Raw genomic sequence first — 23363 nt, 5'->3', positions numbered from 1 at the left:
CTACCTACCTATCTGTCTGTCTGTCTGTCCATCTATCTGTCCAGACCTTTCTTTCTTTAATATTGTCAAACACCACTTTGTTTTATTTTGGATTATTAGTTTATTTTGAAATAGTTCCATATATTCACTGCGCCCCCTGCTGGTGACCGTGACGTGACTGTGCCGCGGATCCCCCTCACCAGAGCGCGCCCTCGCACAGAGCTCGAGCTGCCGCCTCCCGCTCGGACGCTCAGCGGAGACAGTCTGGAGAAATGTGGCCCCGGAGCGCCGAGGGGCCCCCGGTACCTGCCTGCACCTGGTGACACAGTTCAGAGGAACAACACCGAGACCGATGCTGAGCGGAGTCCCGGAGACATGTGAGTAACACGGGTTCATGCTTCACTCGGCACCGAGCACTGCACGTGCTATTCTGCTGCTCTTTTTTTTTAAAGTTTCAGGTCGGCCCAAACTACACCTGGACCAAGAATTACACATAAAAACGGTTCATTTTCACATTTATCACAGTATTATTTAATTTGTTTGTTTATTTGATGGGGACATTGCTCATTATTCAACTGACAAAACACCGTGAACGAGCCCGAGTTGGCGGTTTAAGCTAATTTCCACCTGTTGGGCCCACCTGAAATCCAATAAAATGGCCTATATGGTATATGATTACAAGTATATATGGTTACTCGTGTATTACATGTGTATTATAACTACCATCCAAACTAAATGTACAAGAAACACATGATGGAAAACAAGTAGCTAATGAGTCTTTTCAGATTTTTGCTCCTGAGTGAAGGTAAAACTCTTCTTCTTCTTCTTCTTCTAATCTCTTCTTCTTCTTCTTCTAATCTCTTCTTCTTCTTCTTCTTCTTCTTCTTCTAATCTCTTCTTCGTGGACAGAGAATGATAAACACTTAATAAACAGAAAAACATTGTACAAATCTGAGGTACATACAGTAGATCAAGTATGTGTTATACGTCCTCTCAGCGTTCACACAATGCATAAGGAACATATCGACTAAAAATGTACAACATAAAAGTTATTTTATTAAATAAAGTAAGAGTCTATAAACCATATTTAATTAAAAGCAATGACATGACTCAGCCTGATGATTCTTTGTCATGAACAAAGCTCTCCGGTTGCCTCCACGCTTGTGTGACGGCAGCTCTACATACCCATTGTGAAGATGGAAGGAAGAGGAAGACGCCACTGTAAATCCACAAAACTCAAGCTCTCAGCTTCACGCTCTTCAGCCTTCCTGTTTTTCTTTCCTCGGATGAGTGCATTGCTTCTTCCCCTCCGTCTCCGGACTTAAAACCTCTGCGAGTTGTCGCCCCGTGCCTTCTTGAGGATTACTTAATTTTTTGTGATTTGCCTCTGATTTGCAGAGGTCAGAGATGGTGTCAGACGACGGTCATGTGGAGTAGCAGGAAACAGAGGCACGGACTTTCGGGGATGCCACGGGCTGTCAATCTGCTGCCCGTCCTGCTGGCGCTCCTTGGATATGGTGAGGGTTATTAAAACCATCTAAATGACATAACTACATAATAGAAAAGCCTGGCAGGATCTTTGGCTTTTAATTTAAATGGGCTGTAATGTGTGTTTTCACTCAAATGGGACAGGGAAATGCAGAGGAGGGAATTGGGTAATGGAGGTTCAGCCTCTTCCTCTTCCCACACCCTCTTTGCTTTGTGAGGATGTGAGGTTTTGCACAATAGAGCTCGAAATAATATGCTGCCAATGCTACTGATTTACTCTTTCCCTCAGTACTGATACACTAGAAATATACTCTGTTACATCTGAGCGGATACTATGAGCTGTGACATCCGTAGTTTACTATGAGTGCATGTCAGTTTGTTTCGTGGAAAACTGAGCTTATTATTTAGTTGTGCTGAGCAGAGTTATATGGTTATTCAAACTGAAGTTGGTGCCACATGGACACAGGAAATATATGAATAGGCCTATATATAATGTATTTCCATATAATTGTGCGTGTGATTTATGATGCACAATTATGTTGTCAACATTATGTAGCAATTAAGTCACATTTCTCCCAGAGTGACATTTAATATGTGAGAGTGACATATAAAAGTGACAGTTCCCACAACAACTTTACATAAACTTGTCCACACCTTAACGGATATAAGGATAAGTCTTTTCAAGAGAACGGCATGTTTTTGAATTACTGCAGATTGATTCATTCACACCATTGTGTCACAAGCTGAGCCACAGATCATTCACGCCTTTATTTAGTCCCGTTTAGACTTCTGCAATTTGCTTTTTACCTGCCTCAAATAATCATCTCTGGACCATCTTCAAATGGTTACTTAGGTCCACTGGTCAGAGCTTTTTTTTCAAAAACTCAAGGTGATCATGATATCAAAGTTATGTCCCCAACATTCCAACTAATTTATGTTCTGCAGCACTGGCCGAAGCCTTTAAAGAACAACAGAGACCCTATATATTCACACCGGCTCACTGTGTGCATTGTTGTGTTTGAATTAATGTATTTTAATTGTATTGTTTTGTATTGTATATATTATTGTGGATTACTACATTCTGTTGTTATTTTACTTACTCACTGCTTTTCTTCTCCTCATCCTTTCCCGTAGCGTTCGCAGGGCTGAGTATCTGGCCCTCCCTCCACGTTGCCCTCAGCAACCCCAGTGTATTTGTGGACTTCATCACAAAATCCAACATCAGCACCATCCGCAACACAAGCCTCTCACTGGTCAACATGGAAACCAACACCACCATTCACACCAGGACTATCCTCAGCAACCAATCGACCGGCAGGGTGGAGTTCGGCTGCTCCCGCTTCCTGTATGCAGGAACTTTCAGGTTCCTGCTCATGCAGACCAGCTACACTGTTGTTTCTCATGGTCATAGCGTAGATGTGAGCAGCAAGGAGAGCACCTCCTGGTTGTGGAGTTCAGAGCTGCAGGTGCAGTGGCCTACCTTTCACATTGCAGTGGAGAGGGCTGGGAACCACTCAGGATCTTTTCAGGTAAGACAAACAGGCTCTCAGTGGTGTATATACTTGAAAGCCATACTTGAGTAAAAGTACAGATATGTTACCTGAAAGTGACTCCGGTAAAAGTTAAAGTCAGCCGTAAGAAAATTACTTCAGTCAAAGTCTTAAAGGAGCTCATATTAATCAATCAATCAATCAAATTTTATTTGTATAGCCCATATTCACAAATCACAATTTGTCTCATAGGGCTTTAACATGGTGTGACATCCTCTGCCCTTAACCCTCAACAAGAGTAAGGAAAAACTACTAAAAAACCCTTTTAACAGGGTAAAAAGAACGTAGAAACCTCAGAGAGAGCCACATGTGAGGGATCCCTCTCCCAGGACGGACAGAAGTGCAATAGATGTCAAGTGTAAAGGAGAACATCATCAAGATAAAGGTTTTAGCAGCATTGATAAGGGTAAACATTTTGAAGCATAACTGAAGGTCAGTGAATTGGTGGATTAATGTCATTAATGGTCAAGTATCTGAGGAGAAATACTATGTATCAAGCAGTCCTGCTGCAATCATAGTCTATGGTCAGCAGCCAGCAAGATCATGATCCACCATCAAGATCGGATGCCACTATAGTCCACAGTCATTGTCCACTGCTGCCATTAGGATCCATCATCAGCTGCCACCTCGGTCGTGGTCCACCACCATTATCAGATGCCAACACGATAAAGGATCTGCCTTTATTATCACGATCAGCCAGCACGATACAGAATCCGCCATACTGGATCCACCATTACGATCTCTGATACGCGATCCACAGATCCTAATCCATGATGTGGCCACAGCCGCGGCCCTGGATCTGCGAGCGATAAGGCAAAGGGACTCCGGGGAAGAAGTCAAGTCAGTAACATGTATTGATGGGATATGAATTACTTTGATGTGATAACGATTGAGAAGAGGAAGGAGAAGCTGGAAAGAGAAGCTCCGTGTGTCATGTGTCCCCCGACCTTCTAGACCTATAGCAGCATAACTAAGAGCAGGTCTAAGACAAGCCTGTACCAGCTCTAACTATAAGCTTTATCAAAAAGGAAGGTTTTAAGCCTACTCTTAAACGTACAGATGGTGTCTGCCTCCCAAATTGAAAGTGGGAGATGATTCCACAGGAGAGGGGCTTGATAGCTGAAAGCTCTGGCTCCTACTCTACTTTTAGAGACTTTAGGGACGACAAGTAAGCCTGAATTCTGGGAGCGCAGTGCTCTAGTGGGTTGATAAGGTACTAACAGCTCTTTAAGGTATAATGGTGCCATATTATTAAGGGCCTTGAAGGTGAGGAGGAGAATTTTAAATTCTATTCTAGATTTAACCGGAAGCCAGTGTAGCGACGCTAATACTGGAGAAATGTGGTCTCTTTTCTTGGTTCTTGTCAGGACACGTGCTGCGGCGTTTTGAACAAGCTGCAGAGTCTTTAACGACTTACTGCTGGAGCCTGATAATAATGAATTACAATAATCCAGTCTGGATGTAACAAAGGCGTGGACTAGTTTTTCTGCATCCTTTTGAGAAAGGACATGTCTGATTTTGGAGATATTACGCAAGTGGAAAAAGGCGGTCCTAGAAATTTGTTTTAAGTGTGAATTAAAGGATAAATCAGGAAAGAAGATCACTCCCAAGTTTCTGACTGTTTCATTGGAAGCAAGGGCAATGTCGTCTAGCGCATTAAATGTACTTAAGTATCAAAAGTATCTGGTTTTGAAATGTATCAAAATTATAAATGCAAAGTGCTTTTTTATAGTAGGCCTATACAGACACAAAACAACTTTTCATGCTTTATTTCAACTGACTTTATAACAATTATAACAAAAATATACATATACTGTATAATTTTACAAATTAGGTTCAAATAGTATTGGACTAGTGCATCTGAACTTCTAGGGACAACAAAACAGAATAAACAAGTGCCTCTTGTGTCTGCCTAAGAACACTAATAGACCACAGTATAACCACAAACAAATTCTGTAACTATCACTAAACATGGACCTTTCACTTTCTAATCAGTAGCAGGAATGATACACAATGCCCCCTATGTAAACTCAGCAAAAGGAAACAAGTTCTAGGCACACAAAAGAGGATCGTTTTCCTCTTTTGTTAACAACCTGCACAGTGCTAGTACAGAGAAGAAAAAATCACTGGACACAGTCTAGTTTTGCTGCAGGCCAAATTTCAGACAGAATAATAAAGACTGAACTGAACCAAGCTCCTGCATGAGCACCTGGATAATTCTAAAGGGATTAAATGGATGGGGAACGTGCTCACGTTGATTAAGTCCCTGCCCTTTGTACACACATCGCTGCTACCCATTGGGTGGTTTAGTGAGGTCCTCGGATTGGCCCCGCCAGAGTCGGTCACGGCCCTGGCGGAGCGCCGAGAAGACGATCAAACTTGACTATCCAGAGGAAGTAAAACTCGTAACAAAGTTTCTGAAGGTGAACCTGCAGAGGGATCATTACCGGTACAGCCTGCTTGACCTCGGTCGACCAAGGCAGCCCGACCAACATCCGGACGCTTAGGGTCTCGCACTGCCCTGCCCCCCCCCGACGGCAAACACGCCGCCGGGACTGCGCATCTCCCAAGGCAGGGGGCACGCGAGTGAGCGAGAGAGAGGTGCACCGTGTGTAAAAGCGCGCGTTGCGCCAACCTCCACTGCTCAAGTAACGAGCCAGTTTTGAGAATATAAGGAGTAGAAAGTACAGAAATTTGTGTTAAAATGTAGCGAGTAAAAGTAAAAAGTCGTCAGGAAAATAAATACTCAAGTAAAGTATAGATATGTGAAAAATCTATTTAAATACAGTAACGAAGTATTTGTACTTTGTTACTTCCCACCTCTGCAGGCTCTCATACTTCACACACTCATCTGATTCATTGTGCTGCAGAATGATTTTCATACATCTCTTCTTCTGTCCCTCACCAGGTTGGAATATCCACTAATGAACACTTTCAGGCTTGTTCCAGGGGCCTCGACTCTGCTCTCTTCCTGGAGGTCAGCTACGTGGAGTACAACCAGATTGGGCGCAAGATCATTGACAAGGTCCGAGCCCGCACGCGACACCCAATCAAACCCCTCCGTTCCCAGAGCGTCGAGCTGTCCTGCGCCTTCCCGTTCACAGAGAGAGACTTTATACGAGTGGCTTTGAAGTCTCCTCATACAGCGCAGGAAGTGAAGAGCTCTGGGCCGCTTTACCTCTCACGTATCTTCTCCTATAAACTGCTGGTGGAAAACGCCAATGCTTATAAGAGTGGCTGTGAAGGGACAATGACTGTTAAACTCATAACCCCACCCTGTGCTCACATCAATGGGAAGGTGTTGCTGTATAAGGATGCAGGTGTTGGGAGAGGGGTTGCTGCTTCCTCAAGTGGAACAAACCTGATGGGGTTCGGTCCAGAGGAGCCCTCCTCTCCTCCACTGGCCTTTAACTGGCTGACGCAGGGAGAGGATGAGACAGAGTTCAACTGCTCTGTGTTTGAACCAGGAAGGATTAAATACTGCTTCCGCTTTGTTTTCAACTTCAGCCGCTCCCCTAGTCCAGCACAGACCTGCTTGGTGGTGTACAAGAGTGCAGGTGAGATCGGACACATTCACATTGGGCAGCTGCCAAGAAGACATTTACACACCACATGTCATTAGAGCAGGGCTGCAGTGACTGGCTCAAGAAGCACCTGCATTTTGAGGAAGAGAAATAGTTCCTCTGCTTTAGTTATCCAGGTTTTCCAAGATTGATCAAATCCAGTGGTTGAAAAAAAAAGTTTTTTAGTGATAAACTAAATGGAAATCCATTAAATAAGGTGTTACCCTAACCCCTGGACGTAACTGTCACACAGAAAAAATATGCTTGCAGCTGTGTCCTTGTTTTGTCTTTTTTGGGGGATTAAGCATAAACTGGGTAATGTCAAATAGAGGTGCACTGATTTTGAAACCAAGATACAAATGTCTACAGTCTCATACAGAATCGTTCGCAGCACTTGCACTGGGTATTGTCGTGCCACCCTCAGCCACAAAAACAAAACAGAGGTACGAACCACAACGTGGCTCAAACAGGTCTAAGGTCTGCACCAAAACATGGATTTCTAGAATCATCACATGCTAATTTCATATAATATGGTGGCTGAGCTTTTTTCAGCTCCATGTACTGGGGTCCTTTACATCCACATCATTTCAGCCGTGACTTTAAGTCTTGGTTTTCCCTTTTTTTGTCTGCTTTCCATACAATAATGTCACCTTTGCATCCACACTTTATTGCAAAAACTTTTCTGACTTCTGGTAATATGGATGACAATATCACAGAGGCCTCAACATGAGATCAATTCGGTGACCTGGCAAAGTAGCAACACAAATAGTAATCAAGGCTTGTAAATGGAAGCAGTTTTCAACCTTTTTTGATATGATTATTTCTTCTCTGCAGAGTCGTGGGGACCCTGGCAGCCATGGAGTGTGTGCAGTGTGAGCTGTGGAGACGGGGTGAGGGAACGAGTGCGGAAGTGTTTGCTGCCCTCAAGTGTGGGAAGGATGCGGTGCACCGGCATGGTGAAGGAACAGTCCCTCTGCTCACTGGAGGAGTGTGTTGGTCAGTCACTTGTCCCTTAAACTCTCCATCTTGTCCAGATGAGAAAATAAATTCAAAGTTCCAGATGCACATTCTAACATAATTGTCTTAACTTCATCCACAGCTTTGCCCGATCCTTCTCCATCCCTCTCCCCTAAAGCTGTTGGAGTTGCAACCTTTGGTAGTAACGTGGTCGTTGTGGTTGGTATCGCCCTCTGCCTGACTGTGATTCTCGGCACTATTGTGGTGGCGATCTGGAGAAAATTTTGCCAGACCCCTCAGTGCAGCGCTGTCCGTAGGGGCTCCATGCCTTCTCCTGGGGGCCGCAAGCTGTCCGATGAGAACTCTATCTGTGGACACAGCCTCCAAAGACCCAGCCTCACCGACGGCCAAGGCCCACAAGGGAGCATGGGTGGAGGTGCAGCCCAGAAAGAGAGGCCTTCCTTGGGCAGTGCGCCTCTGTCACAGACCCTGGTGATGACGCCCTCACAGGATCCAGATAGGCTGTCTCCCACAGGTCAAAAGGTGTTGCCGCCAGTATTTGGGTATGTCATCACACATACAATGTTATTCTCAAACATAGTCACAGTTTCAGAAACTAAAAATTAACTCCCTAGGTATCGCTTGGCTCAGCACCAGCTGAAAGAAATGAAAAAGAAGGGGTTGAAGGAGGCCACCCAGCTGTACCTTGTCTCTTCAAGCCCAGTCCATGACACCTTGGTGGAGACATCTGCTTTACCCACCAACTCCCCGACTCCTACACCAACTGGATTAGTTCATTCCGGTCTTCCATCGGGCCTCCAGGACGACGCCAACCACAACCACTATAGTACCGCAGCACCCTTCTCTGAGCCACCGCTGCAGATTTCGAGGGTCACGCCGGACAGACTGAGCCCCAGAGTGGATCTAGTCTTAGGTGCTGCTCTCTCTACAAGTGGGGGCAGCTCAAAATGGCGTGACCGCACTGCCCATTGGGTGGAGATGGTGGAGAGGAGCGGGTTAGCAGGCCGCAGAGGAGGAGGAGATGCAGGAATGGGAAATCACAAGAATCCAAATTTCCGGCGCACCGCCAGTTTCAATGACACCAAACCCCAGATGCCATCCTCAGCACAGTCCAGAAACTTCAGAGAACGGAGCATGACCCACGTTGGTGACCTATCCTATTTTGTTGATGTATACGTTGTTGGTCAGATTTGCGTAGATCTGTTTAACAAATATTATACGTTGTTCTCTTCAGGTGGGATCTCGCACCCTGCCTGAAGGATGTTGTTTGACCAAAGGAGGATTGGAGAGGCAGCCGTACCGCGCTTATCCCATTCCAGAGCATGGGACTCCAGAATTGACTAAACCTGGACCCCAGAGGAAAGACCAGAGGAAGCCCTGGTTAGAGGCAGCTGCTCCCTCTCGCAACAGTGACCTCAAACACAGAGGGACCAACCCAAACAGCATTTCAGCATCTGAGAGAGATAGTAGAGGAGGCGTCATTGGCACTGCTGAAAGGCAAAGGAGCGGTGGGCCTGTAAGTGGAGGTAAAGAGGGATTGTCAGGGTTCGGGGGTCTGGCTGCAGGGCCTGCAGGTTCTCACGGAGTGAACCAGTTGAGTATAGAGCAGGCTGAGATCAACTGGAACCGTCGTGGCCCGTCGCCCATCCAGAGGAACATCCTGGCCCGCAAATTAAAGGAGGCTCAGTCCTGCTCAGGGATCACAGGTCGGCAGCGGAGCTCCACCTTTAGCGCACCGCCGTCTGATCAGAGGAAAGGTCGCTGCCACTCTCTGCAGATGTCTGGAGGCTACAGTAACAGTTGCGACTCCCCCTACAGGCTGAGCGAAAAAGAGCAGAGGATGCTGGACCTTGATCTGTCCTCGTCGTAGATCACACTGGTTTATAGTATGATTCTATTTACATGTATTCCTCATGTAAATCCTGTTCTGTTACAAAATATCGGTTAAGATTGTTCTGTTTATTAAGAGATTTATGGCTGTTACTTATCTATAAGAAGCAGAGAAAAATATAAGATATTTAAGTTTGTTTATTTGAAAAAATGTTAATATTTAATATTTTGGTTGGCATTATAGCTGAACATATTTCTCTAGTTCATAGAGTCACTGTTCAGATTTTCTCTCTATACAAGACCCTTGGAATAAGTTTCTGTTTTATAAGAATTACCTGTACAGGAGTATAAAATGACCTTGTACATCCATTAAAAAACACTGGTCTTATTGTTCTACACCACTGAATGTGCTGTTTTCATTATGCTGTGAAATCAAGCTAGTTAAATGTTCTGGGACACACTGAAGCTGGTTTCAGCACATGAGTTCACTCAGACATTTTACACTGGGGCAGGCAGTAAGGTTCAGGAGAATGTACTGAGCAACTGACATTTGCGTTCTCAGATACAGCTCCTCTGGAAAATGTCGATTTCATGTCTAAAAAGCAGCTTGTATGTGTGATTGCAGCAGTATCGAGCAGTTTTCATGTGTTTTCAGCTAAGTGCAACTGAAGTGCTGTCCAGTTGTGACAAAACAAATAGGAACATCCACTGGGCAGCATGGCTGAAATGCTGTTAGTTTTATTGCTGGAGTAATATCATACACTTTATAGAAAGGGAGTGCCCACTATAGAACATTCAATAATCTACTATTGACTTCGACAAAGGGAGAAATTAAAATACATAGAATTCAAACATGAAATCAGTCTTTGCTCTTATTTGTTTTCACTTGATTCTCTGAAGCCTGTTTTCTATTTAAATATCCCCTGCTCCGCTGCCATCCACGTCCAAGAAAACCAGAGGCCGCACCTTCATGGTGGTGTGTCGAAGGGAATACCAAAGACCTTTCCAGGTCCCCCACACCACGCCATTGTCATGCTGGTTCTTGTACTTCCCAGAGCGGTAGAACTTCCCATTTAGGTTGGCTGCATGACATCTGTGGGTGTAATGGTATGACACAATGTCAAGGGGGTAACATCTTACAAAAGACAAATTGAAGTGATTCAATCTCTATGTATTTAATTTAAAGCTGCAATTTCTAGCAGCTTTATCAGTATGATAACCATAGGAAGTATAGAAAGATGGACAACATGACAGCTCCCTAAAAGTGAAGCCAAGTCTTCTTGATTGCCCCCTAGTGGCCAGCTGCTGTATAGTAGATTGGACTTGGGCCAAACTTGAAAGTCAAACATTAAAGTTTGGTTTGAATTTAATGCGAAAAAAAACAAACATGAAATCTAATGATTGACAGCTGAGACTGAGTCAATTGGTTGTGCGTGTGTATCAGCGGGACATCGTTACCGCAGCTCCACACCACAACCACGACTGCAAAGATTCTAGCTCCAGATTATGTCAAAAGCAAAAGATGGCAGCGTTAACTTCACTTTTGTACAAAGGTAGGAAGTGAAGAGTGTCGTCCATACTTATTCATGGGTTCAACGGGCAAAACAAAGCCTTTTACAAAAACTCAAGCTTCACAACAGTCCGAGTGTTTTTGGCTGTGCAACAATCAAACAGAAAGGAGAAGGTCTCACCTGTTAAACCACCATCCTGCCTCGTTCTCCTGGGCACAGCTCCCCTGAAGGTAGCGATCGTTGTCCTGTCAATCAACCATCACCACAGTCATCATCTCCACATCATCAGTATGGCAGCTATTAAAAAGCATCATTGATGGGTAACAGGCCACAGATGACTAACCTGATCCCTCGTACTGAACTGCATACCACTGAGGCAAGCGGACCACTGCTCCACCGCCCCACCACCACCAGTCAGAGCGTCTCCAGCTTTGCCACTGTACTGCCCATAATGGAGGCGATACTTATCCTGTAACGGACAATAGAGTGGTTAATGTTTGTTTGGTGTTACATCTGAGATCAACAAACAGAAATGCAAAATTGTTTTTCTTACCGCCTCATCACTGATCCTGAAGTTCTCGTAATATGAATGACTTCTCTGTCCTCCCCAGTCCATTAGATCTATCTTCACCAGGTTCTTACCTCCAGCACAAATACATACAGAGAATCGATGAGAAATAAGCAACCAATCTGACAGAAGATGAGACTATTTACTTTATTCATAAACAGGAAGAGTTTACTGAACTATATTTGGGTTCTCTACTGTCTTTTGGTGGATTTTAATTCTTGCTGACCTTCTGAGAGCAGAGAGTACATGTGCTCGTTCCCCAACCAAAACTCGTCGTTCCACAGTTTGAAGTCCCCGAAGCCGTCTTTGTAGTCCACCCAGTCTCTGAAATGACAATTAGGCAGGTGAATCAGATCTAGTCAAACAGTTAACGTCTATCAGCGCATACTTTGTATTCAGATGATGCTCATTCCCACATATGGTACAAGGGAGAGTTTCTCTATTAAATACCTGTTGAAGTCAACTCTTCCATGCCGGCGTCTCTGAAACACTGTCCATCCTCCTCCATCCTCCATGTCACAGTAAACCAGAAATGGGTCTTGGTGTGACTTGGGTCTGATTCGGTAGAAACCACTTGTGGGTCTCAGTCTGTCGAACAGCTCAGAACAATCTAGGAAGACAACATTTGCCTTAAAGATTAGTCATTATCATCAGTGCCGCTTTAACTTTCACTCTGTGCGATGCCTGATCATATACTTAAAGTTAACACCCAAACACTGGGATGGCGTGATGTGAGGTCTTCTCACCCTTGTCGTGTACGATGATGCTGCCTGCTGGTGGAAGTGGTTTCATCAGTGTCGTATTAGAGCTGTCGAGCGTCGCACTGCCGTTGTGGTTTGCACCAGAGGCTTTGTCAGCTTCAGCTCCAGCGTCAGGCACCGCAGGTTGAAATGGAAGGAAATATTTGTGCGTCTGCAAGTGCTCAACCTGCCAAGTCACAATCAAGAGGCTATTCTCCAGCCTTTTAATGCTGCGTTGAAGAGCTACGACCTCCGGCCCACACGAGTATCCTGTCTTAAATGAGAAGGAAAAAGCAGTTTCAAGTTATGCATGATGTTTCTAACCTTGTTTTCCATGAAGGCAGCTTAGGTCCGCCCCTGCAGCAGAGTTTATTCATGTACGCCTTTCTAGGAATGACGATTCTTTAACAGCACAACCGTTGAAACCGAGATCCTCAGTTTTCAGTTTCAATGTAGAACAAAAACTGAAAAATGCGCCTGAAGCCCTTCAAGAGAAGAAGAATTTAAATATACTCACTGATAACTGGGCAGAAGAGGCCGTGTTCAACACCAGAGCCAACAACAGAAACACTGACATGACTTCTCAGAAGAAGAAACCTCCAGCAATATCAGCCTGAAATCATAAATACAGTTCATATATTAAATAAGCTGCAATTCCTCCAACAAAATCCCTGCATCACAAGCCGTACCTTCATTTCCCAATGCTTCCCCCGGTTTTCTCCAGGTTCACTGTTCTGTTCCTCCAAAGATTTGTCAGTGTTATTTATAGGCTGGGTCAGTTCTGCATGGTCCATATCACAGGATCCAGATTTTGCCAGCGTTGCCAAACTCTGAACTCATTCCAGGTTCCCCCTTCTTGAGAAAGTGAAGCTGATCCCAGAGCTGCAAATGGCTTCATGGACAGAACGTGCTAAGAAGACTTCATTCCTCACATACCAGAAGAGGGTTTTTTCTTTTTCTTATCTTGTTGTTTTGAGGAAAAATAGAATAAAATGCAGAACATATTTTATTTCCATTCAAAGTTCTGGTCATGTTATCATTTGTTTGGTATTGTGTCATCAACTGGAATTTTATCCATATTTTGTTGATTGGTTTACAAGTGTCCTACACCAGCAGCCTGGGAGGAAAACAGTCTAAGTTTTCTGCATCGTAGTAAACAGTAGGTTGACAACGACTGTGGAGCTGAGGCAGATTAAAAGATTTAGGATATAAAGCACCAAAAATCTTGGAAACTATTTCCCTCCATGAGTTGAAATTGTCAATCGAATGTCATAAGACCTAAAGACAATCATAATCACAAGTGTGTAAACAGAGAAAAGCAGCAGGTTATTTTTGAAGGAGAAGCCAGTGTGTAGTGTAGAAGGGCTCTCTCTTGTGTTACGTGTTGGCTATTGCAATATTGAAACTAAATAAATTGCTATGTAATTTTTTATTGATTACTTTTATTGTATGATATAAATATCAAATTTAAAAAAACATAAATTGTTTATATTTATTTATATATTTATTTAATTATTTTACCAATCTAGGCCTCTGGCTCTGTATTTCAAGCAATGAAAAACTTTTTTGTGAACACAAATACATTTCACTTCCAGTGTTTTATTGGTTAACTGTACATGACTAGTCTCTACCTTTACAGTGCTTTACTCTCTTATTTTTCTAGTTTCATTTGTGTTTTGGACAAAGTTTGTGGTTTTTTTAAGTATCTTTTACTTTTCTTGTCTTTTATGCCTTTTACTGAATTTTTCTTTTGTAATTTTGTTTCTAACATGGAACATCTTATATTTCATCCATTCTTGTGGTGTCTTCCTTCGCCATGATTTAAATCTTGGTCAAATTCTAGCAAATGTAAGATAGCTGTCATAGTTCGGAGTATTTTGAGTATTTTGAGTATTGTGGAATGCACAGCAGTGAATTCAATCCAGATGTTGGAGACAGGAGGAGGGGGGATGTGGCCGCAGCAGCCTGACGACCGAGTTTTGTTTTATTATTATTTGTATTATTAATATTTAACGTGGAATCTGTCTGTGGACAGGAAGGCTTGTGTTGTGTTCAGGCTCAGTCAGTATTTCTGTGGTCAGACTGAAGAGGAGGAAAGAAGGAAACCAAGGCCGAGCCAAGTTTTCTACGGAAGTCTCAAACCGCTACGTCTGCAGAAAAAAAGACACGATGAGGAGGAACATGTTAGTGGATGGATAGAAGAAGGAAACAAAAGTGGCCGATTAACCTTTGAGCCTTCTTCCCCTGTCCTCACGAGAAGTCACAAGACAAACTCTCGTATAATTTTCCCGAATGCCGGACCTGGACTCACGGTGAGAGGACGCTGTGTCTCTTTGTTTTTTCGGGGGACTATTTTGTCGTGAGCGCATAAACACACTCGTAGGTCTGAGGGAAGGAGCCTTCACCCAGATGAACTGAAGGACAGCAGCTGGTTTGTCTTGTTAAATCCTCCTGTTCATTTTACATTGTTCATTGAGGTAATAATACTCCATTCAAACTTCACTGTCTCGTTTCTTGTGTGCAGGCTTTGCACAAACATCTTGCAATGTAACTTATTGTTTTAGGAAGCATGAAGAACCGCACTGGGAAGTTTGGTGATTAAAGAAAAAATGTGGCAGGATGTTTGATATGAGCAGATAAACTATTTCAGGACATGGCAGGAAGCTGTTTATCCTCATGTGCTCTCTGTTTTAATTTGATTAAATGTTCAACAACATGCAGAGCAGAGGTGTTTTAAGTCAGGGAATCCGTCTGTATTGATAATTATCAGGATAAGTGTCATATTATTATTTTCTTGTAGGTTTAAAGATACATTTTTGCTCTGGAGTGAACGTTGTGGTTTTAAACTTGATAAAAAGCCAGTTATTTAACAAATCTGAGGTAGATTAATTATGTGTTGTACCTCCTCACTGTGCGTACACAATATAATAAAATATAATATAATAGTCTTTATTTATAGAGCACATTTCAAAACACATGTTACAAAGTGATTTACAAAGGCAGCAATGCTCATAAAATGGGTCATAAAACATCAGGTTTAGAAGAAAGCAGGTGAAATATATGAGTGTATAAATACCAGTGCCGTGTAAAATGCTCAATAAAAATAATTAAAAGACAGTTAAGACTCAGGTAAAATCAGGAAAGGCTCTCCGATAAAAGTATGATTTAAGAAGAGACTTTCAGAAAAGACTTAATAACAGTACAATGCATAAGCCATTTTGCGATATTGCTATCGATGACAAATATAGTCTGATAATTATTGATATTGGCCGGTCCTAGTTTCACTCTTTCCACACTTTCTTTTTCCAATTCCAGAGACAACACGATCAGCAAAGCCAGAGGGAAGACACACAAACACACACACACACGCCATGACCTCTGTCCATTTCAGTCCAGGCTCAGATTCAGGTGTAAATGGGTGAGAAACGCCGATTTGTCATGGCAATATCAACCTCTATTCACCTTCTGTTGACCATGCAATGTTTGAGATGCAGCTGTTGCTTCGTATGCGAGTGTAACGTTGTTGATTTGCATGGTTTGTGTTGTTTTTATCAAAGATATGAGTCTTGTCATTGTTATCTATTAGAAACGTTGCGAAGATGGAGGATGCTAAAGTGGAGATTGACGACGGGAAGGAAGAGAGCGCGGAGCCAGACACGATGTACCAGTAGGTTTATGCAGCAGAAAGCTTTTTATACAACCCTTGACTCGAAAAGCACATTTTATCTGCACTGACAAGCATCACAATCTTTCCCTCTGTGCAGAAACATCCGTAAGAAGATTGCACCTTTCGTTATGTCCTTTGGATTTCGGTGAGTGTGTTTCTGGATCTCTCTTGCAGAGATAGTGGGTAATCTAGAGAAGAGGTTCTCAATTCCTCCCCCCCCCCTACAAATAGAAAATATTCCCGGGACCTCCTTATGTATGTCCCTTGGAAAAATTTGACAAAGCATATTTTTTGTCTCATTATATGAAAGAACAACACAAGAGAAATGTCTTAGAAAGATATTAGAGATGTATATTTTCACCACGTCAACACAGAATACCCAGATATCATGATCATTGTAGTGGAGGAATCTGAGCCCATGGCAATGTGTCACGGATCCCCACTTCTGAACCACCGTACTACCACTAAGTGATGATTGCTAATGATGGTTATCTCTTTCCCTCGAAGTGTTCAATGACAATGACAATGGTTATATTATCGTTCCCCTCAGTATTTTCGGAGTCATTCTGATCATAGTGGACGTTGTGCTGGTGATTGTGGATTTGTCCCTGCCGGCTAAGAGCAGAGAGGTCGGAGATGCCCTCGAGGCCGTGTGCCTCACCATCTCCTTCTTCTTCCTCGCTGACGTCCTCCTGCGGGTCTATGTGGAAGGGTGAGTTCAGAATCCCAGGCCTCGTATACTGTAGTGTGTAGGTAGTATAACCACTTGTTTAGACCCTCCAGATGAATTTTGTGTTTATTTTAATACACATACAGCATGAACACATATTTACTCTATATTCCCTGCAGCCTGGCATTAAATCTTACCTTTGTAAAGCTGTTACTGTCGCTGGCACTGTGTTAGACGGTGGTTCATTCATGCAATCGTCTGAGGAGTTGTTGTAACAGATTTTGTAAAAAGGAGTGGGTGATGCAAACATTCCTGTGTCAGCAGAAACAGAGAGTGATTCGCTGTTAAACAGGAAGTTGCAAAGAGGAAGCTGAACAGGATATGTATGGCTTTTATTGGGCTGGTCCTTGGGAAACATAATGGCTAAGAGAGCTACACTCTATCAGCTGATTCTACTTGTTGCATGAAGTGGGCAGTTTTCTCAGCAGCGGGTTTAAGTGTCTCCACCTTTCAGCTTCAAAGTGTACTTCAGCTCCAAGCTGAACATCATAGACGCCTTCGTTGTGGTCATCACCCTGGTGGTCACCATGATCTACACCTTCACTGACCTGTCAGGAAAAAGTCTCATCCCCAGGTACATGCTCCTCCCTCTGTTTATACCACCGACCTGGGTATTGGTCCACAGTTTGGTGATATCTTGTTATTTCCAGCAGAGCTCAGCCTAGATTCAGTCTGGCTGTAGGTCTAATCAGTGATCAATGATTGATCAGGGACTCAATTCAAAAAAATAAAAAGCCCAAATGAAGAATCCGGCAGTTGGACTCTTTAAATAACATAAAACACTGCACCCATTTTCTATGGGAGCTTTGTTTACTCTAAATCTGCTGCAAGGGACTCAATATACAAAGCAATAATATGTATTGCTTTGTATTTTATATTTAATATATTATTATTGTATTCATACTTAATATTTTCATTGAATATTGATAGTTTGATACACATTTCGTTTGTCTAAACTTTTTATATTACGCAAACCAAAACATTATATTGTAATTGTATTGTATTATGTTTATCCTGAGACTGAATAATAATCAGTACAGTGAAAATAAAAATATGTGTAACATTTTTCATTCATAAGCCATGTTGAGAATATACTAGTATCTAAAAAACATTATATTGATTTCTAATATTCTATCTAATCTGACCATACTACTATTCTTTTACATTTTTTAGAAATAACTTTATACTGATGTTGAGTTCATTACACTTAACACCATTAATATGTTATCGATTGTTTCATGAATAAAAGGAGTCATTCGTTTTTCATCAGGGCGGTGACGTTTCTCCGTTTCCTGAGAATAATAATCCTGGTGAGACTTTTCCGACTGGCAGCTCAGAAGAAGGAGCTCGAGAAGGTCACCAGGAGGATGGTGAGGTCACACCACGGACTCACAGGAAACAAACTCTGAATAAATGATGCATTAAAATCAGTTTGAGACAATCATGGTTGGGAAAAAAAGAGAGGAAATGTCTGCTAATCCCTGATCTTTTACTTGTGTTCATTTCGTCAGATTTCTGAGAACAAGCGGCGTTATCAGAAGGATGGATTTGACCTTGACCTTACCTACGTGACAGGTGGGAGTAAGATGGTGTATGAAAGACAGACATGCATGTTGGATAATGCATCTAAAAGAAATTGCTTAAGGTTAGAAATTAATTTCCGTCTTTACCCGTGTCTCTAGATCGCGTCATCGCCATGTCTTTCCCCTCCTCTGGGAAACAGTCCTTCTACAGGAATCCGATTGGTGTAAGTCTGACTGGACATCGGTGCACATGTTAAAATTGCCTCCTCACTTTTAAGATAGAATTACACACACTAATATCAAGATTAATTCATTAATATCTAGAATGACTCATACACAGCTGCTTTAAAGGTTCAGTCTGTAAGATTTAGATGAAAGGGATCTATTGGCAGAAATTGAATATAAAATAAACCTAGAGAATTTGTCACTTGTGTGTTTCATCTAAATCAGTGGTCGCAGCCCATCGATCGCGATCTACCAATCGATCTCGCAGTCTTCACTGTCGATCCCCCAACTCTCTGGACTCACTGGCTGTCGTCGCGCCGCAGATCAGCTGTGTGTCGGTTGTCTGTTTTTCACACGCGCTGTGTGTCCGCTACTGGCGACGGAGTTGCAGGTTTATCTCCTGCATTTCCTTCAAGAAGAAGTTGGTTCATGTACTAAAGTAAATTTCAGGACTCTACGGTATGAAGATGCGCATCTTTCGGTCTGTCGATAACAATCAAAGCCCCGTTGGAACAAATGAGTGGATTCAGAAGGTGAAACGCTGGAGTGCTTTTACTTTGAAACGGGTTCGGAAAGTGTTGTAAATATATTTGTGTCATAGACAGATAAACATTGTGGTTCACAGCAGAATAAACAGAGAAAATGATCTTACCTGAGTTTTAATGTTTATCTGATGAATTTATGTCACAAACAAAGGGTTGCAACACTTTCTGTATGCCTTTTCAAAAATAAAAGCACTCCAGCGTTTCTGTTAATGGAATCCATTCCCTTGTTTAAAAAGTTTTTTTTATTGTGAAATATTTGCAGGAGCGGAAGATGCACGGCTTGATACTGTGTAGTACTGGTATTTATTTGAGTACAAGGGACTTCTTTCATACAAGGCAATAATCATATTTGTGGCCATATTCAAATCAAAGCCTATATTTAAAACCATTGTGCTGCAGTAGCAGCTCCTCTGCAGAACATGTTGTGGAACTGAGAAGCTACATATTTTGCATTGTAAATAGGAATTGATATTAATTTGAATACTGTGCATTGAATAGAAAAATTTGCACAACTGCCTTTCTTTGTGTATATTTATTTCTTGTACATTCAGCCTTGAAGAGAAATTGCAAAAAATAATAAGTATGACCCTCCTAAGTGGGTTTTTTGGAAGATATCAACAAAATCCCGACTGTTTGCTGTCCTGGCTCCTAAATGGTGGAATGAGCTCCACATTGACATCAGGACAGAAAGTCTACACATCTTCCGCCGCAAACTAAAAACACACCTCTTCCGACTATACCTTGAATACAAGTTTAAACTAACAATTTAGTAGGACTTAAATGGCACTTACTTAAAGCACTTTGTAGTTTTGCTTTTTTGAAGAAATTGTGCTTTCTTGATTCTTGTTGTTCTGGGTTTGTTCCTCATGGTTGATGCACTTATTGTAAGTCGCTTTGGATAAAAGTGTCACCTAAATGAAATGTAATGTAATGGTAGATCTCGGCTTAAGTTTGGAATTAAAAAGTGATCTTGGGCTCGAAAAGGCTGGTGACCACTGATCTAAATTGTATAAATAGTTGTTTTCTTTACTCTAGAATGATAATTTACATTAAAATACTTTATATTGACATCAGGAGCGGGTCCTCTCTACGGAGGTCACCATGTATTTTACAGTAGCCCAGACTGGACAAACTAAACACCTTTTTGAGTTTTTATGACAACTGAAGGCTACCACAGGTTCTCTCTTATGTTTGGAAGGGGAGGGTGAAGTGAGAGCTGTTCAGCTGCAACATGCAACTTCACCACTAGATGTCAATAAATCCTAAACACTGAACCTTTAACCTATTCCTCCTCTCTCTGTGCAGGAGGTGGCCAGGTTCCTGGACGCTAAACATGAAGACCATTATAAAGTTTACAACCTGTGCAGTAAGTTTGCACCACCTCTCATCACATGCACTCTATTGCCTTTGGATAGAACTCAACAAACAGTATCATTTTTGTTTCCAGGTGAGAAAGGTTACGACCCCCAGTTCTTCCACTACAAAGTTGAACGTGTGTTCATCGACGACCACAACGTCCCCTCCCTGGAGTGAGTTAACCTTTTCTTTTGTGATGTGTGTTTTTCTGTTGCACCGCTTCCTTCTGTTTGTGATTATATTGAAGCGCTGTAGATAAGAGCTTGTTAAAATAGTGCAGTGTGGTGATAACATGAAAGAACATCCTCACCACATTTGCACAGTGGCTGCAGGCATGTGTTAAATCATTATGAACACAAGCACAAACTGGATGTGTCACAAATAAGTGATAATATTTTCTCAGTTAATCTCTCATCATCGTGTGTTTTACTGTCTGTCTCAGGGACATGCTGAAATACACAGCCAATGTGAGGGAGTGGATGTCGGACGATCCCAAAAACATCATTGCAATTCACTGTAAAGGAGGGAAAGGTGAGGCCAAAGATCTGCACTTGTTTCATTGTGATTTCCTGAATAATTTGAGTTGAATTTTAGCGTTTTGCTGTTGAAAAAGTGTAGCCTGTACCCTGATCTGATCATGACTCTGCTCTCTTTGACAGGACGCACAGGTACACTGGTGTGCACCTGGCTTATCGATAGTGACCAGTTTGAGAATGCACAAGTACGTCTTTTTTACTCTGAAACTTGTTCAAACAAGGGTTAACGAATGAGCAGCTGCAGACTTACACTTAGATTAATTTCTGTTTGTCCACCAGGACAGTCTGGAATATTTTGGTGAGAGGAGGACGGACAAGAGTCGCAGCTCCAAGTTTCAGGGAGTGGAGACTCCATCTCAGGTGAGAATCAGCCACTCAGGAGACATACTCACAAAAACTTAGGAAGAAAGAAGAAAGATATTTTGAGACGACACTTCTGGCTGCTGACTAGCGCCTCTTTGTGGTTGCAATTGACACAACTTGAACAGGGTATTTAATAAGTTACACTCTTATTGCCTTTTACCTGTATCTTTGCACACCTTTTTTCTTTTTTGATTAGACTGTCATTCAGTAGAGCGCATACCTCTGCAACAGTCCCTTTGAATTCAATCAAGCTGCACCAACTTTCACACACTGATACTGATCAGTATCCTAAATATGCCTCGCTAATCCATGAACTATTCCCTGGGAGATCAGTGAAAATGTCCAAAAAAACGCCCTCTATCGCAATGTCAAAGAAAGTGATTCAAAGATTCCTGGATCTGCCCCTTTGTTCAGATCGGTGCCAAAACTCCACATTGCTCCTTATCACCTGTCAGTAATATGTGAAATGTGCTCATAAAGCCTTAGAAACTGAATTAATACAAGTTTTTTTTAATTCTGTACCTGTGTGGTCCACAGAGCCGGTACGTGGGGTACTACGAGATCATGAAAACGAGGTTCAACAGGCAGCTGCCTCCACCCAAACCCCTCCACATCAAGAGCATCCGCATACACTCTATAGCAGGTAAAACCCTGCAAACCTGCAGGGCACTCAAACATCCTTTAAATTCGGCTTTGTGATAATGTTAACATCTGTTGGTCGTGCTCTTTCCCAGGTGTGGGTAAAGGGGACGGCAGCGATCTTAAGGTGAAGATAATTGTGAAGAAAGAGCTGGTGTTTCAGTGTGTGTGTGCCAAACAGGAGAACTGCAAAGTGAGTCTCACTCAAACCTCATTAGGTCACAATGATTCATTTGTTGATTCGATGATTAATGAATTTCCGGTGTTTTTGAAGGTGTTTCCTGACGTGGGCAATAATGCAGCAGTCATCAGTCTCCAGAACGGGCCTGAGGTCGAAGGAGACGTGAAGGTCATGTTTGAATCAAGTGCTGTGAGTTCCTCTCTTTATTTTGTCCTATGATTCTGTTTGTCTTTTGTTTTTATTCATTCACTTCTAATGAAAATGTGTTTATTCTTCTTCTATGAGTGTTTAACTAAGCTAATTTAAAAAATGTAAGGTCATATAATTTTATTTCTTATTTGATTATTTTACACATATCTATTAAATTTTTATTATTTTACTCTAACTTTTTTGTAATTATTTTTTGATTTTATCCTTTTTATTTCTTTTACCTCTTTTAGTCTCTCTCTTTTACTCTACTCTTTTTAATTGATTTATTTTTAATTTTAGTCTCTGTGTTGTTTCTAATGTCTCTCACCTTTAGGGTCTTCCAAAAGGATACGAAGATGTCCCGTTCTACTTCTGGTTCAACACGTCCTTCATAGAGAACAACAAGTACATTTCTGTTGCTCTGATAAAAATGTATTTCCTTTGCTCTTGACCTTATTTTCTGTTTCTAACTGAACTTTGAATTCCCACCACAGATTGTTTCTACCCAGGGATGAACTGGACAACCCACACAAACCCAAGACCTGGGACCTGTACAAGGAGGATTTTGGTGTCTCCATGTTCTTCTCTGAACCATAATAATAAAAAATGCTTTAGAAAAATGAAGAAGGCACAATGGCTTGTTACAGGTGAACAGGAAACACTAATAAATAAAAAACTGAAATTAAAAAAGACAATTCAACTGAAATGTTTAATAAGGGATATATGAGGAAGCACCATGACATTTTATGTATTGTATTCCAGTAAACGAGTTGATATGTGTATGTGTGGTGACTCTTTTGGGTATTCAATAAAACATTTTTATTGCACTTGAAATTAAATTATAAAGCTTAATTCTCATTACAAAATAGTAAAATTACTTTTGGAAAATGTCCTTTGAATTACAAAATAAACTACCTCTGAATTTGTAATCACAGGGTTTCTGCAGGTTTCAACAAGTCAAATTTAAGATTTAATTTTAACATTAAAATACTAGAATTTTGTAGAAATTCTGAACATTCACTGCATGAAATATTAAAAACATATTTTATCCATAATTTAATCACTTTGTTTTGATTTTATTTATAACATACTTGTACACTGAGTGATTTAAACATCTTTGCTGTTACGTTCCAAACTTTGCTTCACAAAGAGGGTTTCTGATTTTAATTGGTAGTCATTTCTTTGACAAGCACTTAAAGCTT

The 23363-nt window shown here is 41.8% G+C and overlaps 3 protein-coding genes across 8 annotated transcripts; 2 read left to right on the top strand and 1 right to left on the bottom strand.

The window, feature by feature from the left end:
• Nucleotides 1-169: 169 nt before the first annotated feature.
• On the top strand, nucleotides 170-9789 carry LOC117774537 (thrombospondin type-1 domain-containing protein 1). The gene is made up of 8 exons (XM_034607035.1): nucleotides 170-356; nucleotides 1378-1496; nucleotides 2602-2996; nucleotides 5926-6574; nucleotides 7415-7576; nucleotides 7680-8100; nucleotides 8173-8701; nucleotides 8793-9789. The coding sequence occupies exons 2-8, from the start codon at nucleotides 1406-1408 to the stop codon at nucleotides 9426-9428; spliced, it is 2883 nt and encodes a 960-aa protein (XP_034462926.1). The 5' UTR covers nucleotides 170-356; nucleotides 1378-1405; the 3' UTR covers nucleotides 9429-9789.
• A 238-nt stretch (nucleotides 9790-10027) lies between these two features.
• Nucleotides 10028-13022, bottom strand: si:ch211-287a12.9 (fibrinogen-like protein 1). Its single transcript, XM_034607038.1, has 9 exons — nucleotides 12897-13022; nucleotides 12725-12820; nucleotides 12214-12481; nucleotides 11918-12077; nucleotides 11694-11791; nucleotides 11453-11541; nucleotides 11243-11368; nucleotides 11080-11144; nucleotides 10028-10481 (listed from the first exon to the last, which is right to left on the bottom strand). Exons 2-9 carry the CDS (start codon nucleotides 12782-12784, stop codon nucleotides 10301-10303), a joined length of 1047 nt encoding a protein of 348 aa, XP_034462929.1. The 5' UTR covers nucleotides 12785-12820; nucleotides 12897-13022; the 3' UTR covers nucleotides 10028-10300.
• A 1154-nt stretch (nucleotides 13023-14176) lies between these two features.
• LOC117774593 (phosphatidylinositol 3,4,5-trisphosphate 3-phosphatase TPTE2-like) lies at nucleotides 14177-22785 on the top strand. Of its 6 annotated transcripts, XM_034607128.1 has the most exons (20): nucleotides 14178-14638; nucleotides 14732-14754; nucleotides 15523-15625; nucleotides 15794-15874; nucleotides 15972-16019; nucleotides 16425-16586; nucleotides 17059-17178; nucleotides 17875-17974; nucleotides 18116-18179; nucleotides 18287-18351; nucleotides 20203-20263; nucleotides 20345-20426; nucleotides 20696-20784; nucleotides 20913-20974; nucleotides 21069-21149; nucleotides 21690-21795; nucleotides 21887-21984; nucleotides 22066-22161; nucleotides 22496-22566; nucleotides 22656-22785. In XM_034607128.1, the coding sequence occupies exons 3-20, from the start codon at nucleotides 15579-15581 to the stop codon at nucleotides 22756-22758; spliced, it is 1536 nt and encodes a 511-aa protein (XP_034463019.1). In that variant the 5' UTR covers nucleotides 14178-14638; nucleotides 14732-14754; nucleotides 15523-15578; the 3' UTR covers nucleotides 22759-22785. The 6 variants fall into 6 exon arrangements, with proteins under 6 accessions (XP_034463021.1, XP_034463019.1, XP_034463022.1 ...); XM_034607129.1 differs by lacking the exon at nucleotides 14732-14754 and having other exon boundaries at nucleotides 14179-14519; XM_034607127.1 differs by lacking the exon at nucleotides 14732-14754 and having other exon boundaries at nucleotides 14179-14638.
• Nucleotides 22786-23363: the final 578 nt, after the last annotated feature.

The sequence above is a fragment of the Hippoglossus hippoglossus genome, chromosome 14 (genome assembly GCF_009819705.1).
Source record: "Hippoglossus hippoglossus isolate fHipHip1 chromosome 14, fHipHip1.pri, whole genome shotgun sequence".
NCBI classification, from domain to species: Eukaryota; Metazoa; Chordata; class Actinopteri; order Pleuronectiformes; family Pleuronectidae; genus Hippoglossus; species Hippoglossus hippoglossus.
Note: the sequence above shows the minus strand (reverse complement) of the source record. Positions and strands in the feature narration are given on the sequence as shown.

Coding starts and splice junctions, on each gene's coding strand:
- LOC117774537 (XM_034607035.1), top strand. CDS start 1,406: ATGTGGAGTAGCAGGAAACAGAGGCACGGACTTTCGGGGATGCCACGG. Junction 1,497..2,601: donor GCTGGCGCTCCTTGGATATG/GTGAGGGTTATT, acceptor CCTTTCCCGTAG/CGTTCGCAGGGCTGAGTATC. Junction 2,997..5,925: donor ACCACTCAGGATCTTTTCAG/GTAAGACAAACA, acceptor GTCCCTCACCAG/GTTGGAATATCCACTAATGA.
- si:ch211-287a12.9 (XM_034607038.1), bottom strand. CDS start 12,784: ATGTCAGTGTTTCTGTTGTTGGCTCTGGTGTTGAACACGGCCTCTTCT. Junction 11,792..11,917: donor GGAAGAGTTGACTTCAACAG/GTATTTAATAGA, acceptor TTGTCATTTCAG/AGACTGGGTGGACTACAAAG. Junction 11,542..11,693: donor GTACTCTCTGCTCTCAGAAG/GTCAGCAAGAAT, acceptor TTTGTGCTGGAG/GTAAGAACCTGGTGAAGATA.
- LOC117774593 (XM_034607128.1), top strand. CDS start 15,579: ATGACCTCTGTCCATTTCAGTCCAGGCTCAGATTCAGGTGTAAATGG. Junction 15,626..15,793: donor TCAGATTCAGGTGTAAATGG/GTGAGAAACGCC, acceptor GTTATCTATTAG/AAACGTTGCGAAGATGGAGG. Junction 18,352..20,202: donor TCTACAGGAATCCGATTGGT/GTAAGTCTGACT, acceptor CTCTCTGTGCAG/GAGGTGGCCAGGTTCCTGGA.